A 26,176-nucleotide genomic window follows, 5' to 3' on the forward strand; every position below is an offset into this window, starting at 1 on the left:
TGAGATTCACATAGAGACACATGCATATGTATAAAATCATTGATTACATGGGCAAGTTGGAGGAGTCAAATTCTGAAATAATATATGATCTTAAGTGGGTGAATCTGAGTTTCTGTGTAGATGGGGGAACCACCCACAAAAAGTAATCAAATCTAATGGCTTTGATCATGACTTACATTCTCAGGGTTGACCCATCAATCTTGTACCCTACTTTAAAGAAGGCTCATCCATAAATAATAATAATAAAAAAATTAAGAAAAATCATATTATTTTGCAAACTTATTGCAATTATTTTATTTTACTATCTCATGCTGTTGATGGACTGTCCCTTTCTCTCTTTCTCTCATGTCATTATTAGTTGGCATTGGGACTTGCAATCACCAAGATCTAAGCTTTAGAGTAATGGAATCTCTCCCACACTTTGTTTTATTAAAAAAAACCCTAATGTGTGGTTAAGCCCTAGGCTTTAAAAAATTGGTAAAAATGATTTGTGTTGATTGGGTTGGTTTTACTAGGAATTCTTGCAGAAATTTTTTTTTCAAAAAAAAAAAAAAAACCCCACATTCAAATAATACCTCCCAAAAATAAATAATAAATAAATAAATATAAAAAGAGTTCTTTTTTAAAATAATAAAATATAATTTTGTATCATTATTTCTCTATGTGCAATGTATAAGAGACTATAAACCAACAAAAAAAAAAAATCCCTATATGGGGTAGTACAAAGGAGAAGACAATAAAGAGAAAAAAGAAATTGAGTCTCACCCTTAAAAATATTATTAAAGAAGAGGGAATGAGATTCCTTGGTACTCTCTTCTCCAATTAGAATATGAGGAAGGCAATGGTTTGGCAAATGGGGTAGTGCCACTTGTGATGGTGTGCCCTTTTATAAGAAAGCTATTGATTGGTGTCATAGACTAAAGAAAAAAGAAATAATACTAATAAGAATTGGGAAGTGAAGGTTGGTTCATGGTTGGCATGGCTCTTCTTTTGGGAAAGCTAAAACTAAGGGAAAACCAAATCCATCCAAGGCAACATGGAATGGGAGTTGGGGATTTGAGATCTCTTAAGAAGAGCTTTTAAACATTTCTTTAAGCCAATTCAAGGACTGTGTATCATTGATCATTACCCTCTCCCTCCCTCCCTCCCTCTCTCCCCCCCTCTCTCGGCCAATGAGATGCTGATAGTAAATAAAGTAGGCTTTGGTCTTGAGCTTTAATCAATTAGGTGAAGCACGTTTTCAAACTTTATATTATGTCAATTTGTACTTATACCTATTATTTATTTCTTTTAAAATATCCACCTACTTATGGTATGAATGTACCCCCTTTATTAAGATTTGTCCAACACCCATTTGATAGGATTGATGTATACAAGTGATTGGTATCCTGTCCATTCCCACAAATTTTGTAAATTAATTTTTTGTTTTCAAAACTTTTTTTTTTTAAATAATTGGTTTTTTTTTAGCTCAAAAATTGCTCCACTTCAAATTCGAATATTGCAAAGATTTTAATGAAAATTTTGAATCAAATGTAACCCTAATTGATTCATAAAATTAAAGATGAAATTACTATAGCTAGTAAATGGGATTTGTTTGAAGTCTTTACTTGGATTATTTCTTAAATTAAATTTTATTTTCATATATTTTTATTTGAATAATCAAAAGTTGAAATAAATTTACATTTATTTAAATTATGAATAATAAAAAAAACTCAACCTCAATTTGTTGGAATTGGTTTTAGGTAATCCGATGGGATCGACCTGATCCAATCCAACAAAATGAGAGTTAAGGAGGAACGATAGAATACGAAATAACACTTAATAAGAAAATTCTTTTTTGAATTTTATCAATTTATCTTTTCTTTATGAAATGTTGTCCTTTCACAACTTGGGACAAAAGATTCATGAACTGATTTTTTTATCCGACACAATTACATAGTCAATATTAATTATTTTCATAATTTTTTTTTTTCTTGAACTGATTTTTTAAGGCTAGTAAGGGGAGGTTAGATCTTGAAGGGTAGAGGGGAAGAATGTCAGTGTGTATATAAAATAATTTCTCATATGTTTCTTGAATTTCATGAAAAATATCATAATGCCACAACATGATGAGATGTTGAGGAATCATTGTTTTCAAACTTTTTGGTTCACTTTTTTCAAACCCTAATTTCTTGAGGATCTTTTTCTGTACTTTTTTTCTCATATTTTTTTACCCTACCCTTTATATGAAAGTTAATGTAAGAAATGGGACCCTTTTAGGTCAGAGAAATAAGAGTGTCTGCAGTTCCAACTCTTTGTCCCCTCCATGCAGGTGATTTGTCTCTAAAGATCTTAGCTACAGTCGACAGCTTTAAATTACTTCTCAGAGAGGACTCATCTACTATTCTTATTGGGTGAAAATCAAACAATAATTTGGTGGGTTATAACCACATGTCTCCTTAGACCTCAATTTAACCTAAATTTTAAAAAATTAACAAAATATGCTGACAAATCATATTATATTGATTTTAACCGTTAAAGTTTAAATTTAAGTTTCATCATCCACAAGAGTAAGTAGAGATATTCTAAGTAATAAATGAAAAGAAAAAAGTTCATTTAAATCATTCGATTAGTTAAAAATTGGACGGATCGATTTATCTGTCAGTTTCGACTATTCGATAACGGTTCAAATGACTGACTGATCCAATTCGATTTTTAAAATGTTGGTATTTAATCTAGCCTACATTTTTATTTTAATGCTATAGAAATAAATTAAAGATGTAGATTTAAAAAAGGATGTATATCAAACATATTTTAGTGCCCACTTTATTTGCATGATCAAATGTATGGATGATTTGAGTACAAACTTATTTGATGAACCAATTATTACTAAGTTTCTTCAACCCTTCCAAGCTATACCCACCTGCAGTAATACACAAACTTAATCTAATAAAGTTAGTGAATCATGTAGTCTAAATATTAATAAGTGAAGTGGAAGATAAAAAGAAGCAGAATCTTCACATGTAATCTCATTAGGATGGTATCTTTGGAACCCATCTTGAGAAAAGGCTTTGCAGTCTTTCTCCTTTGGAAGGCAGTGTCTTTCTTATTAAGGTAAAGAAAGAAGTCTTGGCTGAGAGTTGACAGCACGTTTTCTCTCATATTTTACATGTTTGCATTGAGAGTGATGGGGTATGAAAAATACCAAGACAGGCTTTCTTATGTTTGAGGTATTGTGGCTTGTGGGTATTGTTGGGGCCATTGGCATCCCTAAGATGATTTGGGATCGAGGCTTCCTTTGAACACACATTTTTTCAACCCCCATTTCCATTTGCTTCTAATACTAATCCTATGTTCTTGTTTTCATTATTGGTAATTTAATATAGTGTCTATTATATTATCGACTAGATGCACAAACAAGATCAATCACAACATGTCACTTATATAATTTAGTCTTATCAAGATGTACTTGATTTAAGTTTCATTATTTTATACCTTCATCTCATTAATTTTTTGTTTTTTATTTTCATCTAATGACCTAAACTTTACTATATGTTTTTAATGATTAAGATTTCAAGTTTGATAAATATTGAATCGATACCCTTAAATTTGCTTTTTTAACGTACTAAAAAGTATTTATTTTTATTTTATTTAATAACTTAAGTTATTACGTCTCTTTAAATTATTAAGTTGATTTATTAAACTCTCACTTGAACTTTTAAATTAAGTTAGTAGTTTAGCAAAAGCAAATATATATGATATTAGGGGATAACAAAACCGATTAATATATTTAGTTTTAAAGTGAACAATTAAAATAAAAAATCTGTGTAATTTTAAAATTTTTGAACAATAAACTAGAATGGCCTTTCTAGAAGGTTGGAAGAAATCCAAATTGACTAGTGTGGAAATGGGATTGATCCTATCAAGCAAAATAAAAATAATAATTAGAAGGAAGAAGAGGAAGGTATGGTAGTTGCAATGATTTTGTCTGTTTTTAAAGATGGTAGGTTTGAATGAAAATTGTTGTCTTCCTAATTATTGTTTTCATTTTGAATCAAATAATTGATGCACAAATTTTAAGTCAAATAATTGCAATATTATAGACATCCCAAGAAACTTCATATTCCAGGGTGAGTTGGGTGTAAATTGCAATTTGTAGTCTAAAAAGGGGGTAAACTGAGTTTATGAAAACTCAATGTAGTCAGATTTTTCAAAAATTAAACTAAATACTATTAAGAGACAAAAATGTATCTCTCCATGTTTAGGATGGCAACGGGCAGGTCACCCTCATCCTAGGCCGAGCTTGTTTTTTTTCAAAATATTTGTCCTCTTTGTCCCATTAAAAAAATTAGGGGTGGGATGGAGCATTATGGGAATGGGTTAACTTTTTTTTTTTTTTTTTTCTAAAAATTATTTTAATTTTTTTAATTACATTAAAATAAATATATTTGATATAAAATTAGAATATTATAATTTTTTGTACTCATTTTAAATTTATTTATTTATTATTATTATTATATATTAAAAATAGGAAAATAAAAACTAAATAAAATTTTATATATAATTGGGACCGGATGAGGCGAGACAAGACAATATCTGAATCAGCTAGAACCCGTCCAGAGTTTTTAAAAAAAATCATAAATATGTTTTAAAACTATTTATTTAAATTTTAAACTCAATTAAGGAGTGGACAAGATGGGTACCAAAAATACCCACTCTCTTATCATTTCTAGTTAGGAACGCTGCTTTTTTGAAAATTTAAAATTTTATTTTTTCCAAAAGACTTTTGGATTGATTTTAAGAGTTTTTCTTTTGGTTTAATGATAGTTTGCACTCCCAAGAGTTTGGTTTACTTTGTTTAAAAAAGATATGTCTTTAAAAAGAGATCTAACATGAAAGTACCAAAAATTTTGTCTCTTTTATAAAACCTACTTTAAGTTTTTTGGGATGCTATTTTAAATTATTAAAAAAATTAAAAAATTAATATTATTTTTAAATTTGAAAGGAATTTAAATAGGAAAAGAGTATCCAAATATGTAAGGAAGATTAAGAATTCTTTGTCTACTATTTTTTTAGAACAGTTTTCTATTCCTTGAAAAGTCTAATAATTAAGTTTTTGTTTAGTAACTGTTTTAAAAATACTTTTAAAAAATACTTTTTGAAAATTGTTTTCTAATGTTTTGTAAAATAAAAATATGTTTGATAATCTAAAATATTTTTAATATATTTTTAGTGTTTTTAAAAATAATTTTTACATGTAATGCTTTATTTTTAGTCATTCTACATGTTTGTATAATTATTTTATAAAATAATCCTAAAAAGAAATAAAAATAATTAAAATATGTTCTTGTTTTCTATTTTTAATAAAATAAAACATAAAATAATTTCTAATTATCAAACATGTTTTGTTATTATTATTATTATTATTATTATTGTTTTAAAAAATAGAAAACTATTCTTGAAAACAGTTGTCAAATAGGCCATAAAAAAACATTTTTTATTTTCTATTATAAAAAGTAGAAAACAAAGCGTTTTCAAAAAATATCTTTTAATTATCTTCTATTGTTTTCACTTATTTTATAAGAATTGTTTTAACACATAAAATAATTTAAAATAAAGCATTATATATGCTAATATTTTTAAATGCATTTAAAAATATAAAAAAAACATGTTAATTACATCCAAAATAGATTTTTTATCAATAAAATATCATAAAACAGTTTTTAAAAATTGTTACCAAAAATTGTTTTTTTGAAATCGCTTAAATTTGGAAGGAGGTTGATTTGATAAATGGAAAATTTTGGAAGGAGGATGATATGATAAATGAAAGGGCTTTGATTGAAATGAAAATTGGAAGAAGGTAGGCCAGGCCATGGGCCGATTGAGGATTGAGGATTGAGTATTGATGGGAAAGATGAGTAATAAATGATGATGCTGTAGCTGCAGACATCACAACGTGCTTTTCACTTCCTCTTTCTTTTCCCACATTCTCACTTCACCTAATTTCACTTCTTTCGTTTCACATCTCTCATTTCACCAACCAACCCTCACGACTCTTCACTCTTCACCTAATGTTTGTTTGGACTCTGGAAAAGTTCCGGGGAAAGACAACAATGAGAAAATTGTAAAATAATGTCCAATCATCGTTATTTTGGATGTATAGAATTATGATATATATTGAAATTTTTTCTTATTATCTTCCTTAAAAAGAATGTTTATTTATTTGTTTTTAATAAATGAGGATTTTAAGTAATAAATACCTAATAGAAAGCCATCATTTTTATTTTAGGTTCAATCTTTTTATTACTTAAGAGAATAATAAAAATGATGGTTGAAAAATAATTATAAAATCTTTTTTCAATAAGAAAAAAAAATATTTTTTAAGGTTCGTTTGTAACTGTTTTTTAAAATAGTTTTCTATTCTTTATAATAAAAAATACATAAAACACGTTTAATTATCAATGATCATGTATCAACAACTTGATTGAATATGAAACTATTTATTTATTTTTATTTTTAATGAATAAGGATTTTAAGTAATAAATACCTGATAGATATCCATTATTTTTATTTTAGATTCATTTTTTTTACTTAAGAACATAATTAAAATGATGGTTGAAAAATAATTATAAAATCTTTTTTTAATAAAAAAATATTTTTTTAAGATTTATTTGTTGGGATTTTATTTTTCCCTAATCTTCGGTAATAAACCGAAGACGTGATTCGGAATGTGGTCCACATCTTTCCATCAATTTAGGAAAGAGGATTCATGCTCAAAACCACGTTCGCATCACTACCCCATGTTCTGTGCACGTTCCAAGCATACTCGATGATGGGGAGAGTCTTTAAAACGAGGCAGAACACTAACGGTGAAGGTTCCCTAAGCTTGCAATCTCTTTTAGTTTTTTCAAAACACCATCTAAGTGGAGGGTGTGAAGGTTTAGAAGCACCCAAAACCTGAAAATTGAAAAACACATTTTAACTTATAGAATGACAATGGCGTGAGATATGTTTTTGATCTATTTATAATTCCACTTATGATCTAATTGTTGTTTAATGATTATTATAGCATGTTTAGATTATTTTTGTCTATCAATTGGTATTAGAGCATTGTATGTTTTTGCCTTGTTCATTTTACAATCTGCATTTTTCAATTAAAAAAAAAATACTTGGAAACCGTCGGGTTTCATTTCGGGTTGCAAATGGGTTAAATAGACCCCGCTGAAGGTAAGAGACGACTACAATGGCTTATTGTTTTGACAGTAAGTAAGAAATAAATAAGTAAACGAAAAATAAAAAAAAGGGCAGTAGCCTAGATGGTCACAACCTTGTCTTCCTTCATCCACTGCACAGGTTTGACTCCTCTTAGCAGCAACTTATAAATTTTATTTTTAAAAATTCCTAAAATTTAGTGTTTTAAGATATGTTAATTTATGGGTTTCTTTATGTGCTAGATTATTTATTTTTGTTTGTTGAATGTATATATATATATTTATGGTTTATTGTGCATACAACTTTAAATCAAATAATTTTTGCACATTAAATTAAATAATTTTGCACATTAAATTTATTCTTAAAGGCTCTTTATGGATTTAATTTTAGATATTAATGTGCTTACAATTTATACAATTTTATAAATTTTGCACATTGATATTGAGTTTTGTGTACATATTGCTTATGGTTTCATGCAATTTATATAAGTTTTCTTGTGAATTAATTAAATGTCAAGTGATCCATATAATTTTTAATTAATTAAGGAGTAGTCACAACATCTTTAATTATGCAAAATTATATATAAGTGTTTTGGGATCACATATAGGAAAATGACATTATGGGTAATTAATTATATTTGATATAATAAAATTTTATCCCACATGAATTTTTTATTATATTTGTGTAATTAATTAGGATGGAATATCAAATTATATTTCTTAATTACCCACACGAATTAGGAAATGGAACATAATTTTATAGTTTTATCGTAAGGTTTTACATGGATCTAATTGAATTAGAACTTTAGCCCACAGACAAGTTTTATGTCACTAGATTCATAATTTTTTAACATGAGTTACATTGGTAAAATATGATATTTGTTTATTAGTCTCAGATTTGAATTATAAGCATGTATGTTTAATTTTTGTGTAGTCATGCAACCTAGGAATTTCTCTAATATAAAATGTGACATTCCCAAATTGAAAGGTGATAACTATAAGGTTTGGAAGGAGAGAATTCTCCTTCATTTAGGGTGCATGGATATTGATTATGCTATTAGGAAAGACAAATCAACCATTATTGACATCGGCACTACAGCAGAAAAGGCTCTTTATGAATAATGGGAGTGATCAAATCGCCTTAGTATGATGTTCATAAAGACCAAAATCTCTGATGATATTCGTGGTTTTGTCGATCAGCATGACAATATCAAGGCATTACTAAAGGCTATCGGTGAGCAATTTGTGACTTCAGATAAGGCACTTGCCAGCACCCTAATAATGAAGTTTTCATCCTTAAGGCTCACCAATGTGAGTGGTGTGCGAGAGCACATAATGCAAATGAGGGATATTGCGACACAATTGAAGACACTTGAGGTTGAAATGTCTAACTCCTTCCTTGTGCACTTTATTTTGAACACTCTTCCACAACAATATGGACCCTTTAAAATCTCCTACAACACACAAAGATAAGTGGTCAATTAATGAGCTTCTGACCATGTGTGTTCAAGAGGAGGGAAGGCTGAAAATGGAAATGGGTGAGAGTGCCTTAATGGCAATGGAATGAAAGGATCAAAATCAGGCAAAAAGAAAGGGAAAGGTAAAATACCACCCAAAGTGGAATTAAGAAGGTATTGTAGGTGCTTCTTTTGCAAGAAGAAGGGGCACATGAAAAAGGGTTGCACCAAATTCCAGAAATGGCTTGAGAAGAAAGGTAAACCAATCTCATTTGTTTGTTATGAATCTAATATGGTTGATGTTATTTATAACACATGGTGGATTGATTCTAGTTCTACAATCCATGTTTCGAATACCTTGCAGGGTATGCGAAACCTAAGGAAGCTAATGCCAAGTGAGCAATGCATTTATTCAGGAAACAAGATGCATTCACATGTGGAGGCTGTTAGAACATGCAGTTTAGTTTTAAGTAGTGGTTTTATTTTAAATTTAGAAAATACATTTTATGTTCCAAGTTTCTCTAGGAATTTGATTTCAATTTCAAGAATTGTACCTTTGGGTTATTCTTTTAGTTTTTATGAGACATCTTTTAGTTTGTTTTATAAATCTAATCTTGTTGGAAATGGTACATTGTTTAATGGTCTTTTCTCTATCAATTTGCAAAACAATACCACTAATAACACTATGCATGTTCACACTAGTACAAAACGATGTGTTATGAATGAAGATTCCTCTCTGTTGTGGCACTGAAGATTGGGACATATCTTCATACAAAGAATTAAGATATTAGTAAATGATGGAGTACTTAGTACTTTAGATTGTACTGATTTTCACACTTATGTGGACTGCATTAAGGGAAAACAAACCAATAAGTCTAAGAAGGGTGCTAAGAGGAGCACAGACATATTAAAGATCATACATTCCGATATCTGTTGTCCAGACATGGATGCGTATGGTCCGAAATACTTCATCTCCTTCATAGATGATTACTCACGATCCATGTATATCTACTTGCTTCGTAACAAGAATGAAGCATTAGGTGCCTTTAAAGTTTTTAAGGCTGAAGTAGAAAAACAATGCGGAAAGCAAATAAATATTGTGAGAACGGATAGAAGTGGAGAATATTTTGGTAGATACACCGAGGATGGACAAGCACATGGTCTCTTTGCGAAGTTTCTTCAAGAGCATGGGATAGTTGCTCAATACACCATGCTTGGTTCCCCAAACCAGAATGGTGTGGCTGAAAAAAGAAACCAAACATTAATGGACATGGTTAGGAGTATGCGTAGCAACTCTAAGCTTCCTAAATCTTTGTGGATTGAAGCTCTTTAAAGATAGTGTATATATTGAACCGAGTTCAACAAAGGTTGTCCTTAAGACGCCATTTGAATTATGGAAAGGTTGGAAACCGAGTTTGCAACATATACGCGTTTGGGGATGCCCGTTTAAAGTAAGAGTTTACAACCCACAAGAGAAAAAACTAGACCCAAGGACCATTAGTGTGTATTTCATTGGATATGCCGAAAGGTCTAAAGAGTATAGATTCTATTGTCCATCTCACAACATTAGAATTGTGGAGTAAAGAAATGCTAAGTTTCTTGAGAATGACTTGATTAGTGGGAGTGATCGATTTCAGGACATCGTTTTTGAAAAAAATCATATTGATGCTCAACCATCCACTTCAAGTGATAGATTGATTGTCATTCACGACGCCTCCCAAGTTCAAACAGGTGATAGACAAGCAATCATTGAAGTTCCACAAATTTCTAATGACAATCCAGTAGATCAAGTTGTTCAAGATTCGCTAGAAATTGTTCAAAACAACCCGTTGAGCAACGTGATCCTTAGGAAAATGTTGATTCAACATTAAGGAGATCTATAAGAGCAAGAAAAACAAAAATACCTAGTGATTATGTTGTGTATCTACAAGAATCGGACTATGACATTGGAACCGAAAATGATCCTGAAACGTTTTCACAAGCCATAAGTTGTAAAGAGTCAAATTTATGGTATGATGCTATGATGGGATGAATTCTATGACATCAAATGGAGTCTAGAATCTTGTTGAGTTGCCTGATGGTGCAAAAGCCATTGAATGTAAATGGGTCTTCAAGACAAAGAAAGATTCATTGGGCAACATTGAAAGATATAAAGCAAGACTCGTTGCTAAAGGATTCACTCAAAAGGAAGGAATTGACTACAAGGAGACTTTTTCTCCTGTATCTAAGAAAGATTCTCTTCGTATCATTATGACATTAGTTGCACATTTTGACTTAGAGTTGCAACAAATGGATGTGAAACCAACATTTCTCAATGGAAATCTAGAGGAAGAGGTTTACATGAAACAACCAGAAGGATTTTCCTCTAGTGGTGGTGAGCATTTGGTATGCAAGCTTAAGAAATCCATATATGGATTGAAACAAGCATCCTGTTAGTGGTATTTGAAGTTTCATGATGTTATCTTTTCATTTGGTTTCGTGGAGAACATTATGGATCAATGTATATATTAGAAAGTCAGTGGGAGTAAGATTTGTTTTCTTGTTTTGTTTGTGGATGACATTTACTTGCAACCAATGATAAGGGTTTACTACATGAGGTGAAACAATTTCTATGTAAAAACTTTGATATGAAGAATATGGGTGATGCGACTTATGTCATTAGCATTAAGATACATAGAGACAAATTTTGAGGCCTTTTAGGTCTGTCTCAAGAGACCTATATCAACAAGGTTTTAAAGAGATTTCGGATGAAAGATTGTTCACCAAGTATAACTCCCATTGTGAAGGGCGATAAGTTCAATTTGGACCAATGCCCGAAGAATGATCTTGAGCGAGAACAAATGAAAAACATTCCTTATGCTTCTGCTGTTGGAAGCTTGATGTATGCACAGGTTTACACAAGATCTGACATTGCATTTACTATTGGGATGTTAGGAAGATATCAGAGTAATCCAAGTATAGACCACTGGAAAGCTGCAAAGAAGGTGATGAGGTACCTTCAGGGGACCAAAGACTACATGTTTATGTATAGACGAACTGATAATTTGGAAGTGACTGGCTACTCTGATTCGGACTACGCTGGCTGCATTGATTTGTGAAAATCAACTTCAGGATATGTCTTTATGCTAGCCGGTGGAGCTATTTCTTGGAGAAGTGCAAAGCAAACTTTGACTGCAACTTCCACTATGGAGGCTCAGTTCGTGTCTTGTTTTGAGGCTACCTCGCATGGTGTATGGTTAAAGAGTTTCATTTATGGGCTTAGAGTTGTGGATTCAATTTCTAGGCCATTGAAGATATATTGTGACAATTCAGCTGCAATTTTTATGGCTAGGAACAACAAAAGTAGCAGTTGAAACAAGCACATCAACATCAAGTATTTAGCCATAAGAGAACGTGTTAAAGAGAAAACACTGGTTATTGAACACGTTAACACTGAATTGATGATTGTTGATCCTTTGACTAAAGGCATGCCACAGTTAAAATTTAAGGATCATGTAGATAGATTGGGACTTGGTTCCTTTGTGTGATTTTTGTTGTAAGAACGAATGTTATTTTCAATGAAACTCTATTTGTGATGTTTTCTCATATTTGATTTTCTTTGTGTACACTTTTATTCATTTATTGAGAAACATCATTAATGTTTGGACCTAGAATAAACATAGGGTTTATTCATTAAGCTATATGGGCTAGTGTTTAAGAGAGATGAGGCATTGTGATACATGGAAAATAATACTCGATTTTAGAGGACCTATCGCCATGATTCATGTGTTTTGTTTCTTGCTATGATGAATGATGGAATATATGGACCAAGTGGGAGAATGTTGGCATTTTATTTCTCTTGGATCTTCGGTAATAAACTGAAGACGTGATTCGGAATGTGGTCCACATCATTCCATCAATTTAGGAATGATGATTCATGCTCGGAACCACGTTCGCATTACTACCCCATGTTCTGTGCACTTTCCAGGTAGACTCGATGATAGAGAGAGTCTTTAAAATGAGGCATAACACTAATGGTGAAGGTTCCCTAAGCCTACAATCTCTTTTAGTTTTTTCAAAAGACCATCTAAGTGGAGGTTGTGAAGGTTTAGAAGCACTTGAAACCTGCAAATTGAAAAACACATTTTAACCTGTAGAATGGTAATGACAAGAGGTATGTTTTCGATCTGTTTATAATTCCGCTTATGATCTAATTGCTATTTAATGATTGTTATAGCATGTTTAGATTATTTTTGTCCATCATTATTTGGGAACTATTTTTTAGAATAATTTTCTATTATTTAGAACAAAAAACACAGAAAACATACAATTAAAAACTGTTTTATGTTTTCTATTCTTAAGAATAAAAAATAATTATACAAACATGTAGAATGAATTAAAAATAAAACACTAGGTATAAAAATTATTTTTAAAATATATTTAAAAATATTAAAAATCGGTTAAAAATATTTTAGGTTTTTAAATAGACTTTTGTTCTACAAAAATAAAAAAACAATTTTCAAAAACTGTTCTCAAAACTATTTAATTTTTTTTTTTCAAAAACAGTTACCAAAATAGACCTAGGTAATTATAATTTTTTTTTTAAATGAATATGATTTATAACGATATTTTGAAAAAAAATAATAGACAAACTTTAATATTATTTTTATCTAACATTTTTTTTATTTATAAGGATAAAATATTTGCACTAAAAATACAATCACTGAAGCTTGCATTTTTTTAATATTACAATTCCTTTATTTATTTTGTCATTTTTATATACTTATTTTATTTTTAATTTAATCTTTATTCATATTTTAACTTATCCTTTTAAACTCATTTTAATATTTTTAATATAATGGTTAAAACAATAAAAAAACCTAGAGAAGTTAAAAAAAAAAAGTATTTATAGGATGATCTAGAATAATAATAAGTGAAAATTTTAGATTATGGTAATTATAGGTGATAATTACAAAAATATAATAATATAAAGTATTCTCAATGATAATAAATGATAACTTAATGATAATTATAGGATGATCTAAAATAAGTGATAACTATAGGTGGCAAAAAGTATTCTCAATAGAGACATTATGATATCTCATAAGATTGAGACAATATGTCTCCTTAGATGATCTAAATTAAGGATGTGTGATCAAGAAGATTATGATCATGGCAATTCCTTTAGTGAAATTTAATATATGCTCTTTGGTTGCTAAAGTATGTCAATTAATCACATAATATAAGTATTTATAACTCAAGGATTTGAAAGGTAATCTCGAGAGGTTGATAACACTACCACGTTAGATTACAAATACTAATTCATAGGAAGTCTTCATGCATTGGTTAGTAGGTCACATACTTGAGTTTTGTCTCGTTGTAATCATAAGATATAGAAGTATACACAACTCTCTTTAGTGGAATGATGAGTCAATAGAATTAGATTCTAAGAAAGCCATTATTTTCCTATAAGTCCTAGTAATCCCCACTTGAGATTTTAGTTCATGGTGGCACATTTGCTAGACATAAATGCAGACTAGGTTGGTTTAATAGCTGATAAAAAATCAATATCAGGTATTGCATGTTTATCTAAGGAAATTTGGTTACTTGAAAGAGTAAAAAACAGAGTGTGATAGCCAAATGCAGTGCAAAAGCATAATTTAGAGTGATGACACATGGGATTGGTGAAGTGTTATGGCTTAAGTATGTCCTAAAAGATCTTAGACAACCAACAATTTATCCTTTGAAGCTTTATTGCAACAATAAAGTTGCAATTGATATTGCACATAATCCAATTCAGCATGATAAGACTAAACATGTTGAGAATGATAGATATTTCATAAAGGAAAAAACTTGAAGTTGGTATTATATGCATGCCATTTGTTCCAACTACCTAGTAATTGGGTAACATCCTAACCAAGGGACTTCATAAATTGATTTTTAAACATCTAACAAGAAAGTTGGACATAACAGATATCCATTTACCAATTTAAGGGAAAGTATCGAGAACATAGGAAGATTGTTATTTTTAGGATATGGAGAAAATAAATAATTTAAATGTTGATTCTTAATTTAAATATTAATATTTATATATTTATTATTAGTTTGAATTAAAATATAAGATAAAGTTGGAATTATAGTAGAACTCAAATGTGTTTATATAAATATTCATCATCATCAATGAGAATGCAATGTTATATTTTCTCTATCTCCTTATTTCTCAATAATAAAATAACTTAATGTTATAATTTAAAGTTAAAAATAACTTTTAAGTATTAAGCCAAAATAATTAACTTATTATCAATCTCAAATCTATTTTACCATATTTGCCCATATCTAGTAAGAGTTTCATTGTATCCATGACTCCACACCTACAAGTTATTTTTTGTAAAAAAAATATTTTTTTAGTTATTTTATATATCTAAAATAGTAATATTTTTTGTTTTTATAGTATTTTATTTCTATTAAGTATTAAAAAGTAAAGAAAAACCATATATTATTTTTTCTATTTAAATAAAACTAAATATTTTGGTTTTTTCTATTCAGTAAAAAACTTATAATAAATCATGAAAAAATAGAAAAACAAACAATCTAAATTTTACAAATAAATTGCTTTCAGCAAAAAACTAATAAAACAAACACCCTCTAAATTTATTATTGTAAATTGGGTTTTCTATAATTTAGATCTATGAGGGTTTTTTCCGGTCCCTTTTACTACTAATGGTAATACCACTTTTTTTTTTTAGAGTTTTATTGTACAAGGTAGTGTTTTTAAACATGTATTCTACATCAATAAAATGAAATGATAAAAATATGCACACAACCAAAAAAAAGGCTTAGATTGAAGCACATTGAATCTAAGGAGAGAAGACCAAATTTTGAAGGTGAAGGAGATGGCAGATGGTATATTGACTGTTGGTATCTTTCTTAAATATATTAGAAATGAGAAATGAAGGCCCCAACTAACGTTATGTCAAGAATCCTTCTATTGACTCAACATATCTCAAATTCAATCTTATTTGTTTTTATTATTTGTCATTTTGCCATAATATCGCTACGAAGCTTCAAATGAAATAGATGGCAAGTTAGTAAATATTTGGACCAAATAAGGCCAAAAAAACTTTCTTAAATATTAGAAATAAGAAATCAAGGCATCAGGTGGGATTATGCTAAGAATCTTTTGTATGACTCAATGTATCTCACAATCAATCTTCTTTTATTATTATTATTATTATTTACCATTCTACCATAATATGACTTGGTAAGCTTTAAATGAAACAAATGGTAGTCTAGCAAATATTTAGTGAAAATAAGGTTGAAAAATAGTCACAACAAAATCATATCCCCCACATTTACTATATAATATAGATAAGGGTGTTTGATAAGTTGTTTTTAAAAATAAAAAATTTGTTTGGATAAATTGCTTTTAAAAATATATATATTTTTTGTAATTGTTTTGTAAAGACATTGAAATTCAATTTCTATAATATAAATTTAATTGGATTCAAATCTTATTAAAAACGAAAATAGTTTTGTAATTGCAAGTAAATTAAAAAATAAACAGCTCTTAGTAAAACATGGATAATAATATTATAATAAAATCATAATTATATTTTTGATAAAAAAAAATTTATTTTAGTATATGTTAGAAACATAAGGATATTAACATCTTCATAATTTTTTTTTTTTGCTAAAAATGAATTATAATAATAATTTAAAATAATAATTTTAATAATATTTTATTTAAAATGAATAATGAGTAAAGTTTAACTTTTTAAAAATGTAAATGAGTCAAAATTTTCATTTCATGCACACATTTAAATATTAAATTACGAGCATAATATTTTAAAATGTTTTTTATTTAATCTATAATTAATTACATCAATTTTTTTAATGCAAAATTATTCTTAATTAAAAAAGCCATAAAATAAATTAAATTCTTGATTATTTCTTACTTAATTTATAATTTATTTATTTAAATTCAAAAAATATAGTTGTATGTATAGGAGAAACAATAAAGTCTTGACTCATAATACATTAATTTTGATCTATTATCTTTTTTAAGGAGTTTCAAATTATTTTCTCTCACTAGATTTGATGTTCCTTCTTATACTAAGCAAATTTATAAATATATAATTATATGCAAAATAATAATAATAAAAGAGCAATTGTAAACCAATTTTAATCCATAAAATTATGGTATTAGTTGGATCATTATTTGAAATTTAAATTATTTTTAAAAATTAGTAGACTTGTCAAGGAATCTAACACATTAAGTCTTGTTTAATTTGAAGTTTATTTATTTAGTGAAAAAAATAAAAAAAATAATAATTTTATGTAGAATATAATAGTATAGTTATTCTAGACCAATTTTTTTCATCCATAAATTTATGGTATTGGTTAGATCATTGTTTGAATTTTAAATTATTTTTAAAAATTACTAGACTCGTTAATGAATCTAACACATTAAATCTTGTTTAATTTAGAGTTCACCTGCTTAGTGAAAAATAAAAATAAAAATAATGATTCTATATAAAAGAGAAACAATAAAGTCGTTTTAAACTAATTTTTGTCTATAAATTTTTGGTATTGATTAGATCATTATTTAAGTTTTAAGTTATTTTTAATAAATCTAACCATTAAGTTTTGTTTGATTAATTTGCCTAGTGAAAAAAAATTGGAGAATAATGATTCTATGTAGAAGAGAAACAATAAAGTCGTTTTAAATCAATTTTTGTTAGTAAATTTCTAATATTGATTGGATCATCATTTGAGTTTTAAGTTATTTTTAAAAATTACTAAATTCATTAATGAATCTAATGCCTTAAGTTTTGCTTAATTTGACGTTCATTTGTAATTTTTTTTTAAATATGATATATATATAAAAAAAGAGTTGCTTAATTTTCTTAGGGTTTTTTATTTTTTTTATATATATTGGTGCTTTAAAAATAGTTTTTTTATTTTATTTTGTTTTTAAAAATTATTTATGGAGAAAAATGGCTATGTAATATTAGGAATTTTAAAAAACAGTAGAAGGTTTTTAAATTACATGGGGAAATAGACCTTTAATTTTTTTTAAATAAAAATGGTTGGTTTTACAATTTTATAATATTATTTTAGTTTTTACTCAACCTTCCGTGACTCAAAAGCTAATAAAAATATAATTAATTCACGTGAGAGGACTCTTTTTAACTTATTTGCTTTGGTGCACAATGATAATCATTCTGAATTATTCATAAAATTAGATTGAGAGATGTTGAAACTTGAAAGGAAAGCGTGAGGCTCCGCCTTGAGGAGCCGGTGTTTGGTGAAGTGGGTTGAACCCATGACAACCGGGTCGTATTCTGGCGCAGTACCTGCAACGCCAACCATCCAATAATTCGATTTGGTCAGTGCGCTTTGCTAACGTACGCCGGAGCGTACCCTTTTGAACTTTCTTTTTTTTTTTTTTTTTTCTACTTTTAAAAATAAAACCACCACCACTACTATTCATGTTGACCCTCTAGTATCCCCGGCTCACGTTAGGCTCCTCTCATTCCCTTGGATAATAAGTCCATTGGTTGAGTTAACGGTAACGGAAAACAAAATCGAATGAGAGTGGTCGTTAAGATACCAGTCTTCTTCTTCTTCTTCGCTGTTTGGCTTCTCGGAAAATTCTCCTCAAGGTACTGCTACTTTTCTCACCCAAACTTTCTCAGAAAATTTCTCGCCATCTCTGCTGCTGCTGCTGCTCCAGAAATTTGTCTCTCCTGTTTAAATGTTCTCAACTTAGTCTGGATCTTGGATTACTTAGCTTCGATTTGGATACCGTGAATTATTGATTATGTGCAATTTAGACTGCTTAGATTCTTCAATTTTGTACGAATTCTTCCCTTTTTATTTGCTAAACTTAAATCAAAATTGCTTACATTGTTCATGAAACAAATCCGAATACCTTAGCATTAAGTCTGGCTTAGGATGTTTTGGAGCGTATAAAAACAATCATACATATGGTTCTGCACTCTGGTGAAAATGATGAATCTATTGAAGGTAATTGTTTTGGTTGAAGTGTTATTGATGGCTTGAATAAAAGTGATAAACTTCGTTAAGAGTGACTCTATTTTTCTAGTTATTTATGGTAACACAAAAATTTGAAGATTAAATCTTTTTTGGAATTCTCCTTTTTCATTTTCCACTTTTTATTTTATCAGTAATTTCTAAACTTTGGCTGACTAGATCTTTAGAGCATTTATTTATTTTGATGCTTGAATTCGGTAACTAAGATGTACATTTGTGAGCATGAGCTCTGGAATCTTATGTTTAGAAAGTGATGAAATTGGCAAAACCTTAAAGAATGCTTTTGTGTGTGAATAACTATTTAAGAAAATCATCAGTGGCGAGGGCTCAGTCAGGCCAATAAGTGAAATTGGTTAATAAATTTGTAATTTGTGTGCTTTAAAGTTTTAATCAGAAATTGGTTCCTTGATACAGAGGAAAGAAATAAGAATGGCCGTGTTCTAATGTATCTTGGGTTTGCAATGCGGTATGTTATTGTCTTGGATTTGCATGCATAGGGAATGCTTAGGGTAGAGGCTCATGAGCATCTCGCTGAAGATGAACTGATTGGGTGTGGACTGCAGTAATCAACCAATAACCACACAACATGATATGTTAAAAGGGAGCTGGGGCATCAGTTGGGATTTCCCCTGGTTTAACTTAGAAACTTCAAAGATGGATACTGTAAAAGGAACAAAAACAAGTAGTGCAGCATATCTTTAGTGCACCAGGTTAGAAATTGACAATGAGCCAAGTATTACTGTTAGACAATTCAATTTCACTGTTACATTTATTTTGTATGCTAAAGGTTAACCAGCTGATGATGGACCTCTGCAGTATATTTAGTGGACCAGATTAGAAATTTTGGTGCTCATAAATAGGACTTTGACTATGAGGTGGCTACTACTATAGGAGAATTCAGTTGTTATATTTATTTTGTATATTAGAGGTTAACTGGTCAGTAAAGGACTAGTGCCTTCTGAACATAATAGGGTGAAGTAAACCAAATGCATTCCTGTATATATGTGACTTTGGCTTGTGCTGGTCTTTGTCATTCCATGAAGGATGAGCAATGCAGAGAAATGGGGAATTGAGACTTAAATTCCCTATTTATTATTTGGGGTCCCTTGATGCTTGAAGTAGGTTGTTTATACTTGTTAATTAGTTGTATTAGTTGAACCCAACCACATATTGTGCCTTTTGTCTGCAGTATGGGCTGAATGTAATAATACCCACGTTCTGCTTTGTTGTGAATAATTCCCAATCCTATAATTGTATCTTGCTCTGACTTAAGTTTCCTTCTCCCTCATCTCTTTTGGAAGTTGCTTTATTGTTTGAATTGTAGCTTTATTGTTCAAATTTGCCTAAGAGCTGATAAAAAGTAGGGATGCTGGGGCTTTCCTTTCTTTTCTTCCTCCCACTCCCTAGGTAGCTGAAGAGAAGAACGAAGGCATGGGAATGGATAACAATGTTGTTGATGATACTGATATGAATGGAAAGGGCATGGAAGAACTAGAGTGTGCTGTTAAAGTTTTACTAAGCTTAGATTTGGACCTGGCCTATTCTTCTGAGAAGTTGGTAAATTTGCACGTGCTTTTAATGCAAGTTTGGGCTCGGGAAAATGTTTTTGAAGCAATGGCAATGGAAAAAGACCATATCTCAGCAGACTCCGTTGAGAAGGCATTGGTATTTGATCTCTTATCTGGTATTTTAGATTCAGAGGTAAGAGAGATAGAAAATTTCATGGATACTCTCCAAGCAGAGATTGTTGATGCCCATAAAAAAATATATTCGTGCAGTCACTTGAGAGAATTATTCAATGTAATGGAAGAGAAGTTGATTGATTGTGAAGAATCTTTGAAGCAGTCCCAAGAGCAGGTTCTGAAGATGAACACACAGTTAGCCAAGTTTCAGAGGGTCTTTTTAGAATTTGAATATCAAAATGGTAAGTCATAAAACTTCGTCTAGTAGTGAACCAAATTGCCCTGAAATAAATAATGAAGATGTGTAATAAATGTAGTCATTTTTTGTTTCACTTTTTATTTACCTTCCTAACACGTGTATATTGACAGGGAAAAATGATGAGAATATTGATTCAAGAGAGAATGGTCAACTTTCAAACATAAATTTGAAGTTGAAAATGCCAGCAGTCAGACAACAAAGACATATTCTAAGGGTCCTAGATAAATCTCTTGAACGAGAGCTTGATCTTGAGAAGAAGTTATTGGAGATAAGACAGAGTGAAGAAGAGCTGAAACTAAAAATGCACTTAACTGAGCAGGTAGGTTTCTACATGGAAGAAGCAGCAGGGGCTATTTATGGAAGGTTTTTAGAGGCAGAAAATTTAGCTGAAGTGCTAATGGGGATTTCAAAGGAGTTAGTAGGTCGGCTTCAGATTGCTCAATTCAACCTGAATGGCTCAATCCAACGAGAAGCTGAGGCTAAATATAAACTTCTTGATTGCATGGAACAACTGAAAGCCAAAGAAACTGCTTCACAAAGGCTTGAGAAGATCAATTCTGAACCTTGTGTTTCTCAAAGAGAACAAACAACCAGTATAAAAGTCAATTTTGATGAATCTGAAGTGTTTACTTTGAGAGAAAAGATTCAATTGCTTGAAGAACAGCTGAAAGAATCTGAGTTACAACTGAAGAATGCGCATGCATCCAATGAAGCTATGCAAGAACAATTGAGTGGAATGGACAATCTAATTGAATCTCTAAAAGAAGGTATTCTTAAGGCAGAAAGCAAGGCTGAAAGTGCAGAAGGCAAGCTTACACTGTTAACGGAGACAAACCTGGAACTCACTGAAGAGATGGGTTTTCTTAAAGATAGTACAACCGAGAAAGCGGGCTCGCTTGAGAAGCAATTGAGGGACTTACAAATCCAACTGCAGCATGCCAAAGCCTCCTCTGAAGCTAGTCAAGAGCAGCAGAATATGTTATATTCTGCAATTTGGGATATGGAAACTTTAATTGAGGAACTGAAATCAAAAGTTTCAAAAGCTGAAAGTAAGACTGAGAATGCAGAGGAACAGTGTATCTTATTAACTGAAACTAACTTCGAACTTAACAAAGAACTTGGTTTCCTAAGGGATAAAATGGATTGCCTTGAGAAAACTCTGCATCAAGTTAAGTGTGAAAAAACAGCAAGTGCAGAAGACATTAGTATTAGGACTAGACTTATCATGGATATGGTCATGCAACTAGCCTTTGAAAGAGAGCGCATCCAGAAGCAGGTATTGACTTTCTTGCATTGTTTTTCCTTGATTCCAACTTCTTTTGTTGCTTGTTCTGTTCCTTCTTTTGCATACCTATGTCCAGGTGAGTTCAGCACCTTGTGGTTTCTTTCAAGATAATAAAGAAGAAAAGACATCAATAGATAAACCAGCTACAACAGGCTCACACAGGATTTAATTTTGGTGCAGTTGTACTCTCTAACAGAAGATAATAGAATTTTGGTGGAGAAGATACAGAAAGCTAAAAACAATGCTTCTGTAATTATGTACGGCAATGGAGATGGTGAAGAGAAAGACTTTCTGTTTGTCAAGCATAATTCAGCTACTGCTACTCAGGCAAAAACATTCAAGGAAACAGTGACAGAGCCCTTGCCAAAATCCCAGGCATGTGTTTGTTATCTTTCCTATTCTTTATGATAAGTGGACTGATCAAATCCTAAAAACAAACAGTTAAGAGGTAGAAGTGGTACTGGTCTGCCTGTTTTAGGCTGTATTTGGTTTAGGGGCCTACTTGATTTTGAGTTTTCTTAGTTGGCAAGATTGGGTTCAAAATTATCCAGCCTTATATACTATGGATAGACGTGATCATTTACACTGCACTGAGGTTCTCAAAGTGCCAACTTTGGTTGAGCCTTTGAAGGTCAACATCACTTCATTGACATCTAGGATATCTTGTTATTCATGAGTGTTTTGTCTGTACTCAGATAATAACAGCCTTGCATGCAATGCTTTAAAAAAGATGTTAATTGGATGTATGATGAGAGTAATCCTTTATTAAGAAACCTAAATCTTGCTACAACTAATCACTAGGATGAATTTAGAAGTAATTGCTTGGCAATGATGCTTAAAAGTGGTTGAAAATTTGTGATGACTCTAAAAGCAAATTATCTCAAACTTGAGGTTTAAGGTTGGCACCTCACCAAGATAAATCATAGCGTGATTAACATTTACTCATTGACAAGGCCACTATCAAGAGTCTTTATTGCTAGCTCTATTTTTTTTTTCCCCTTCCTTGTACACCTCTTATTTCTTTACATTGTACAGGGTTTGCATGATTTCTTCACTTTTGTCAATTCCCATCCTGTTTATTTGTCGGGCCTTTTTTTCTTCCTTCATTTAGAATTTGTTTCACCTGTCAAGTCTAAAATTGGGTCCCTTCATTCTTGCTTCTTCTACTTGTAAATTCTTAATGCCAGTAGATTTGTATTGGTATACAGGTTAAATTTCGTTACTCTAAGGAAAAGGTTTGTTGGAATCCAACCAAATGATTCAGATGGAATGGGTCGTAGATCCAGCTTTTCTTATAATGCCAAGTTTCACTCTTCAGCATTTATTTTATTTTTCTTCCTTTTTATATTCCTTTCTCACAATTTTGAGGCGTTTCTCTGCAATATTTATCTGAAATATTGGAAAATAGATTAATCTTTTTTGTTTTGAACTAAATCACTCACTGGATTGATGGTTGATTTATACATCTCTTAGTTCAGAAACCCATCAATGATTTATCTGAACTTGAAGTTTCTACTGATCTATGAGATATTAATGGTTGTATTTTGTAACAAATTAAATAAAATAATTTCTTAATCCTGTGCTTCCATCTGATGAATTTCATACTCCTTATCAACATCTGGTACTGTCTTTGGAACCATGAATCTTATACTGCATGGCTGTGTTGGGATGAACATGTTTTTTTATAGTGAATCCAAAATGGTCAAGCTTTACAAAACAAGACAAAACATGGAAATTTCTGACAAGGCATTTTCTTTACCTTTGTGTTACTTCATTGCTGAGAGAACTTCAGATTTCATGCAGATTTTGAGTAGTCATGGATTACTGTTCTAAGCAATTTCTTCCATTTCAACTGAATTCAGGTGGATGAACCATCAAAAGATTCACCTGAACCTGAGACTGAAGTAGAGACTTCTGTGTCTGCCAAAGATGCTGCAAATGTGGTCTCAGATGTGGTCAGGGAAAGACGGCTTAACCTAATCTACATTTTTGTGGCAGTTCTTGTCTGTCTTATTCCAGTGGCAACCATATATTTGTTCAACAAGAAGCTCATCATGGACGATGTTTTTAACGGTTAACCTCTGATTACCTCATTGCTGGGTTTGTTTGCATTTCATTTGCTCATGTTGTGTCCTGCAAGAAAGTGTCTGTACCATTTTACAGTTGTGAGTGTGGCCTTCATCAAGTTTCTTCACCTCCTAATTTGTTGTCAACATATTTTTTTTAAAGATTGCATCTTTTGTGGAATGCAAAATTTTGTACATAATGTAGTAATTATTTCTTGCTAACTGCAATAGATAATCATGTAACAGAGTGGTTATAATTTTTGAAGGAGGTGATGAATGTCAATGCAGAAGTGAGAAGAATTTTGGTTGTTATATCATATATGTAATGTTTTTTTGGCCTAAAATACTTTCTCAAAAAGGAAAGTGGTTTTTAAAATAAATTCTAAAAAATTAGAAGTTAGAACATTATTTTTAAGAACAGTATGATTTTTTTTTCCCTTAAAATAGAAATGTTTTTACTTTAAAATTTAAAGGACGAATTTTTTTTAATACCCCATTTTTCTTTAAACAATTTTTAAAGATTATTATTTTTTTAGGGTAATTTTAAAAAAGATTTTACTTTTTATATAAGAGTTAGTGATATATTTTTAAAAATAAAAAATAGAATTGTATTAAAAATTAATTTTTATTGATATTAATGATAAAAAAATAAATTTCAATTTGGTTTAACAAATAATTTTATTGTCAATTGATTAGAATGGAGGGAAAATCCACTACTTGAGTAACAAATGGTAATTCAATCCACTACCGAGTAACGAATGGTAAGCGACGTCGTTTTAAAGCAACCTAATAAACAACGAAGGCTCGAACCATCAGTCAATTTGGGAATACGTTGGAACATAAAACCCTAACCTGCGCCTATAAAACGCGAAGAACCACAAGTCCAATGGAGGCTGAGAAAGCGAGGGAGAAACGGCCAAATCAACCATTCTTTTCTTGTACTTCAACAAAGTCTGATCATAGATCAAACCTGCTGTGCTGTTTCAGGATCATGCACCGGATAGCCCCTTGCAACTTGAAGTCTAGTTTGCAAGGAAAAACTCGAGAAATTGGTATTTTTTGGTGCTAGATTAATTATTTGGCAAAGATTTGAACAGATCTCTTTTGCCAAGACAGTTTACCATTTTCCCCCTTAAATTTTCTTCTTAAACAAACATATAGATTCCCTTGTCGTTGTGTTGAATCTTGTTGCATGCGTTGTGAAACCATGCTTGTTAGGCCTACTTATATCGCTGGAGTTTTCACCTTTTTTCGATTTTACTCATTTTTTGTTGTCGTTTTTGAGGGGTTTTCCTTGAAATAAAGGATAGACTTTTTTTTGGGGATTTGCTTGAAATAAAAGGGCAAAGCAAAATGATGAGGTAGTGAGATCTGAAATTGATGTGGAAAGATAGAGAATAATATGGTCTTCAAAGTTCTCTGATTGCTTTGCTATTGCAGTATACTGAATAGGTCAAATGGGTGAAATTTTCTTTAGAAGCACCAAAATTCATGGTCTGTAATCTTATTTTACAGACTAGACGAGCATGGTGCGATAACATTACTTGTCTTTCTTCGTTCCTATGATGTCCTCGTCTTCTTTTGTCAACTGACAGGGCGCTCAGGACCCAGAATACATCTTTCACCTTTGTTTATTCAAATTTCACGTTCAAATCTGAATCCAACATAGGAGTTTTTTTATTTATTCCTTTTTCAATTTATGCTTTCAGATTTATTTATAATATTGTTTCCTTTTCAACTTATAAGGCAAATTTGTTAAAAAAATACATATTTTAAAATTTTTTATCTTAATAGAAATAATTGTGAAAGAAAGGGGACTTAAAACTTATTACTTGATTTTAAGTTAAATTATTTTTAAATTATTAATTTAAAATTTATTATTTGATTTTATTAATTAATTTAATTATTGTAAATCATCACATTTTATTTAAAGTATTGTAGCATAATTAAAAAATATATTTTTGCTATAAAAAAAAAGGTCCTGCTGGACTCTTGGGCTCCTACCATGGTGGGTGGGTGGGTTCCTTCTCATGGAAAGTAGCAACTTGGAGAAATATTCCAATCATGAACCAACTTAGAAGAATTAGTAGACAATAAGATTTGATTGAGTGGTTGCGCACAGAATGAGATTGTAATAACGAACTATATGTGCCTCCTTTTTATGGGCATTTTCAATAAATTATCATTTGCTTATTAAAAAAA

General features: G+C 30.4%; 1 protein-coding gene and 1 non-coding gene across 3 annotated transcripts; both read left to right on the forward strand.

Moving 5' to 3' along the window:
- Nucleotides 1-18,124: 18,124 nt before the first annotated feature.
- LOC117921843 (WPP domain-interacting tail-anchored protein 2) lies at nucleotides 18,125-24,286 on the forward strand. 2 transcript variants are annotated; one of them, XM_034839803.1, is made up of 5 exons: nucleotides 18,125-18,291; nucleotides 20,047-20,606; nucleotides 20,734-21,899; nucleotides 22,089-22,283; nucleotides 23,771-24,286. In XM_034839803.1, the coding sequence occupies exons 2-5, from the start codon at nucleotides 20,114-20,116 to the stop codon at nucleotides 23,984-23,986; spliced, it is 2,070 nt and encodes a 689-aa protein (XP_034695694.1). In that variant the 5' UTR covers nucleotides 18,125-18,291; nucleotides 20,047-20,113; the 3' UTR covers nucleotides 23,987-24,286. The 2 variants fall into 2 exon arrangements, with proteins under 2 accessions (XP_034695694.1, XP_034695691.1); XM_034839800.1 differs by having other exon boundaries at nucleotides 20,090-20,606.
- A 1,035-nt stretch (nucleotides 24,287-25,321) lies between these two features.
- On the forward strand, nucleotides 25,322-25,402 carry LOC117926252. Its single transcript, XR_004653091.1, has one exon. It is a non-coding gene; the product is annotated as a small nucleolar RNA R160 (small nucleolar RNA).
- Nucleotides 25,403-26,176: the final 774 nt, after the last annotated feature.

This window comes from Vitis riparia, chromosome 1 (assembly GCF_004353265.1).
Source record: "Vitis riparia cultivar Riparia Gloire de Montpellier isolate 1030 chromosome 1, EGFV_Vit.rip_1.0, whole genome shotgun sequence".
Classification (NCBI taxonomy): Eukaryota; Viridiplantae; Streptophyta; class Magnoliopsida; order Vitales; family Vitaceae; genus Vitis; species Vitis riparia.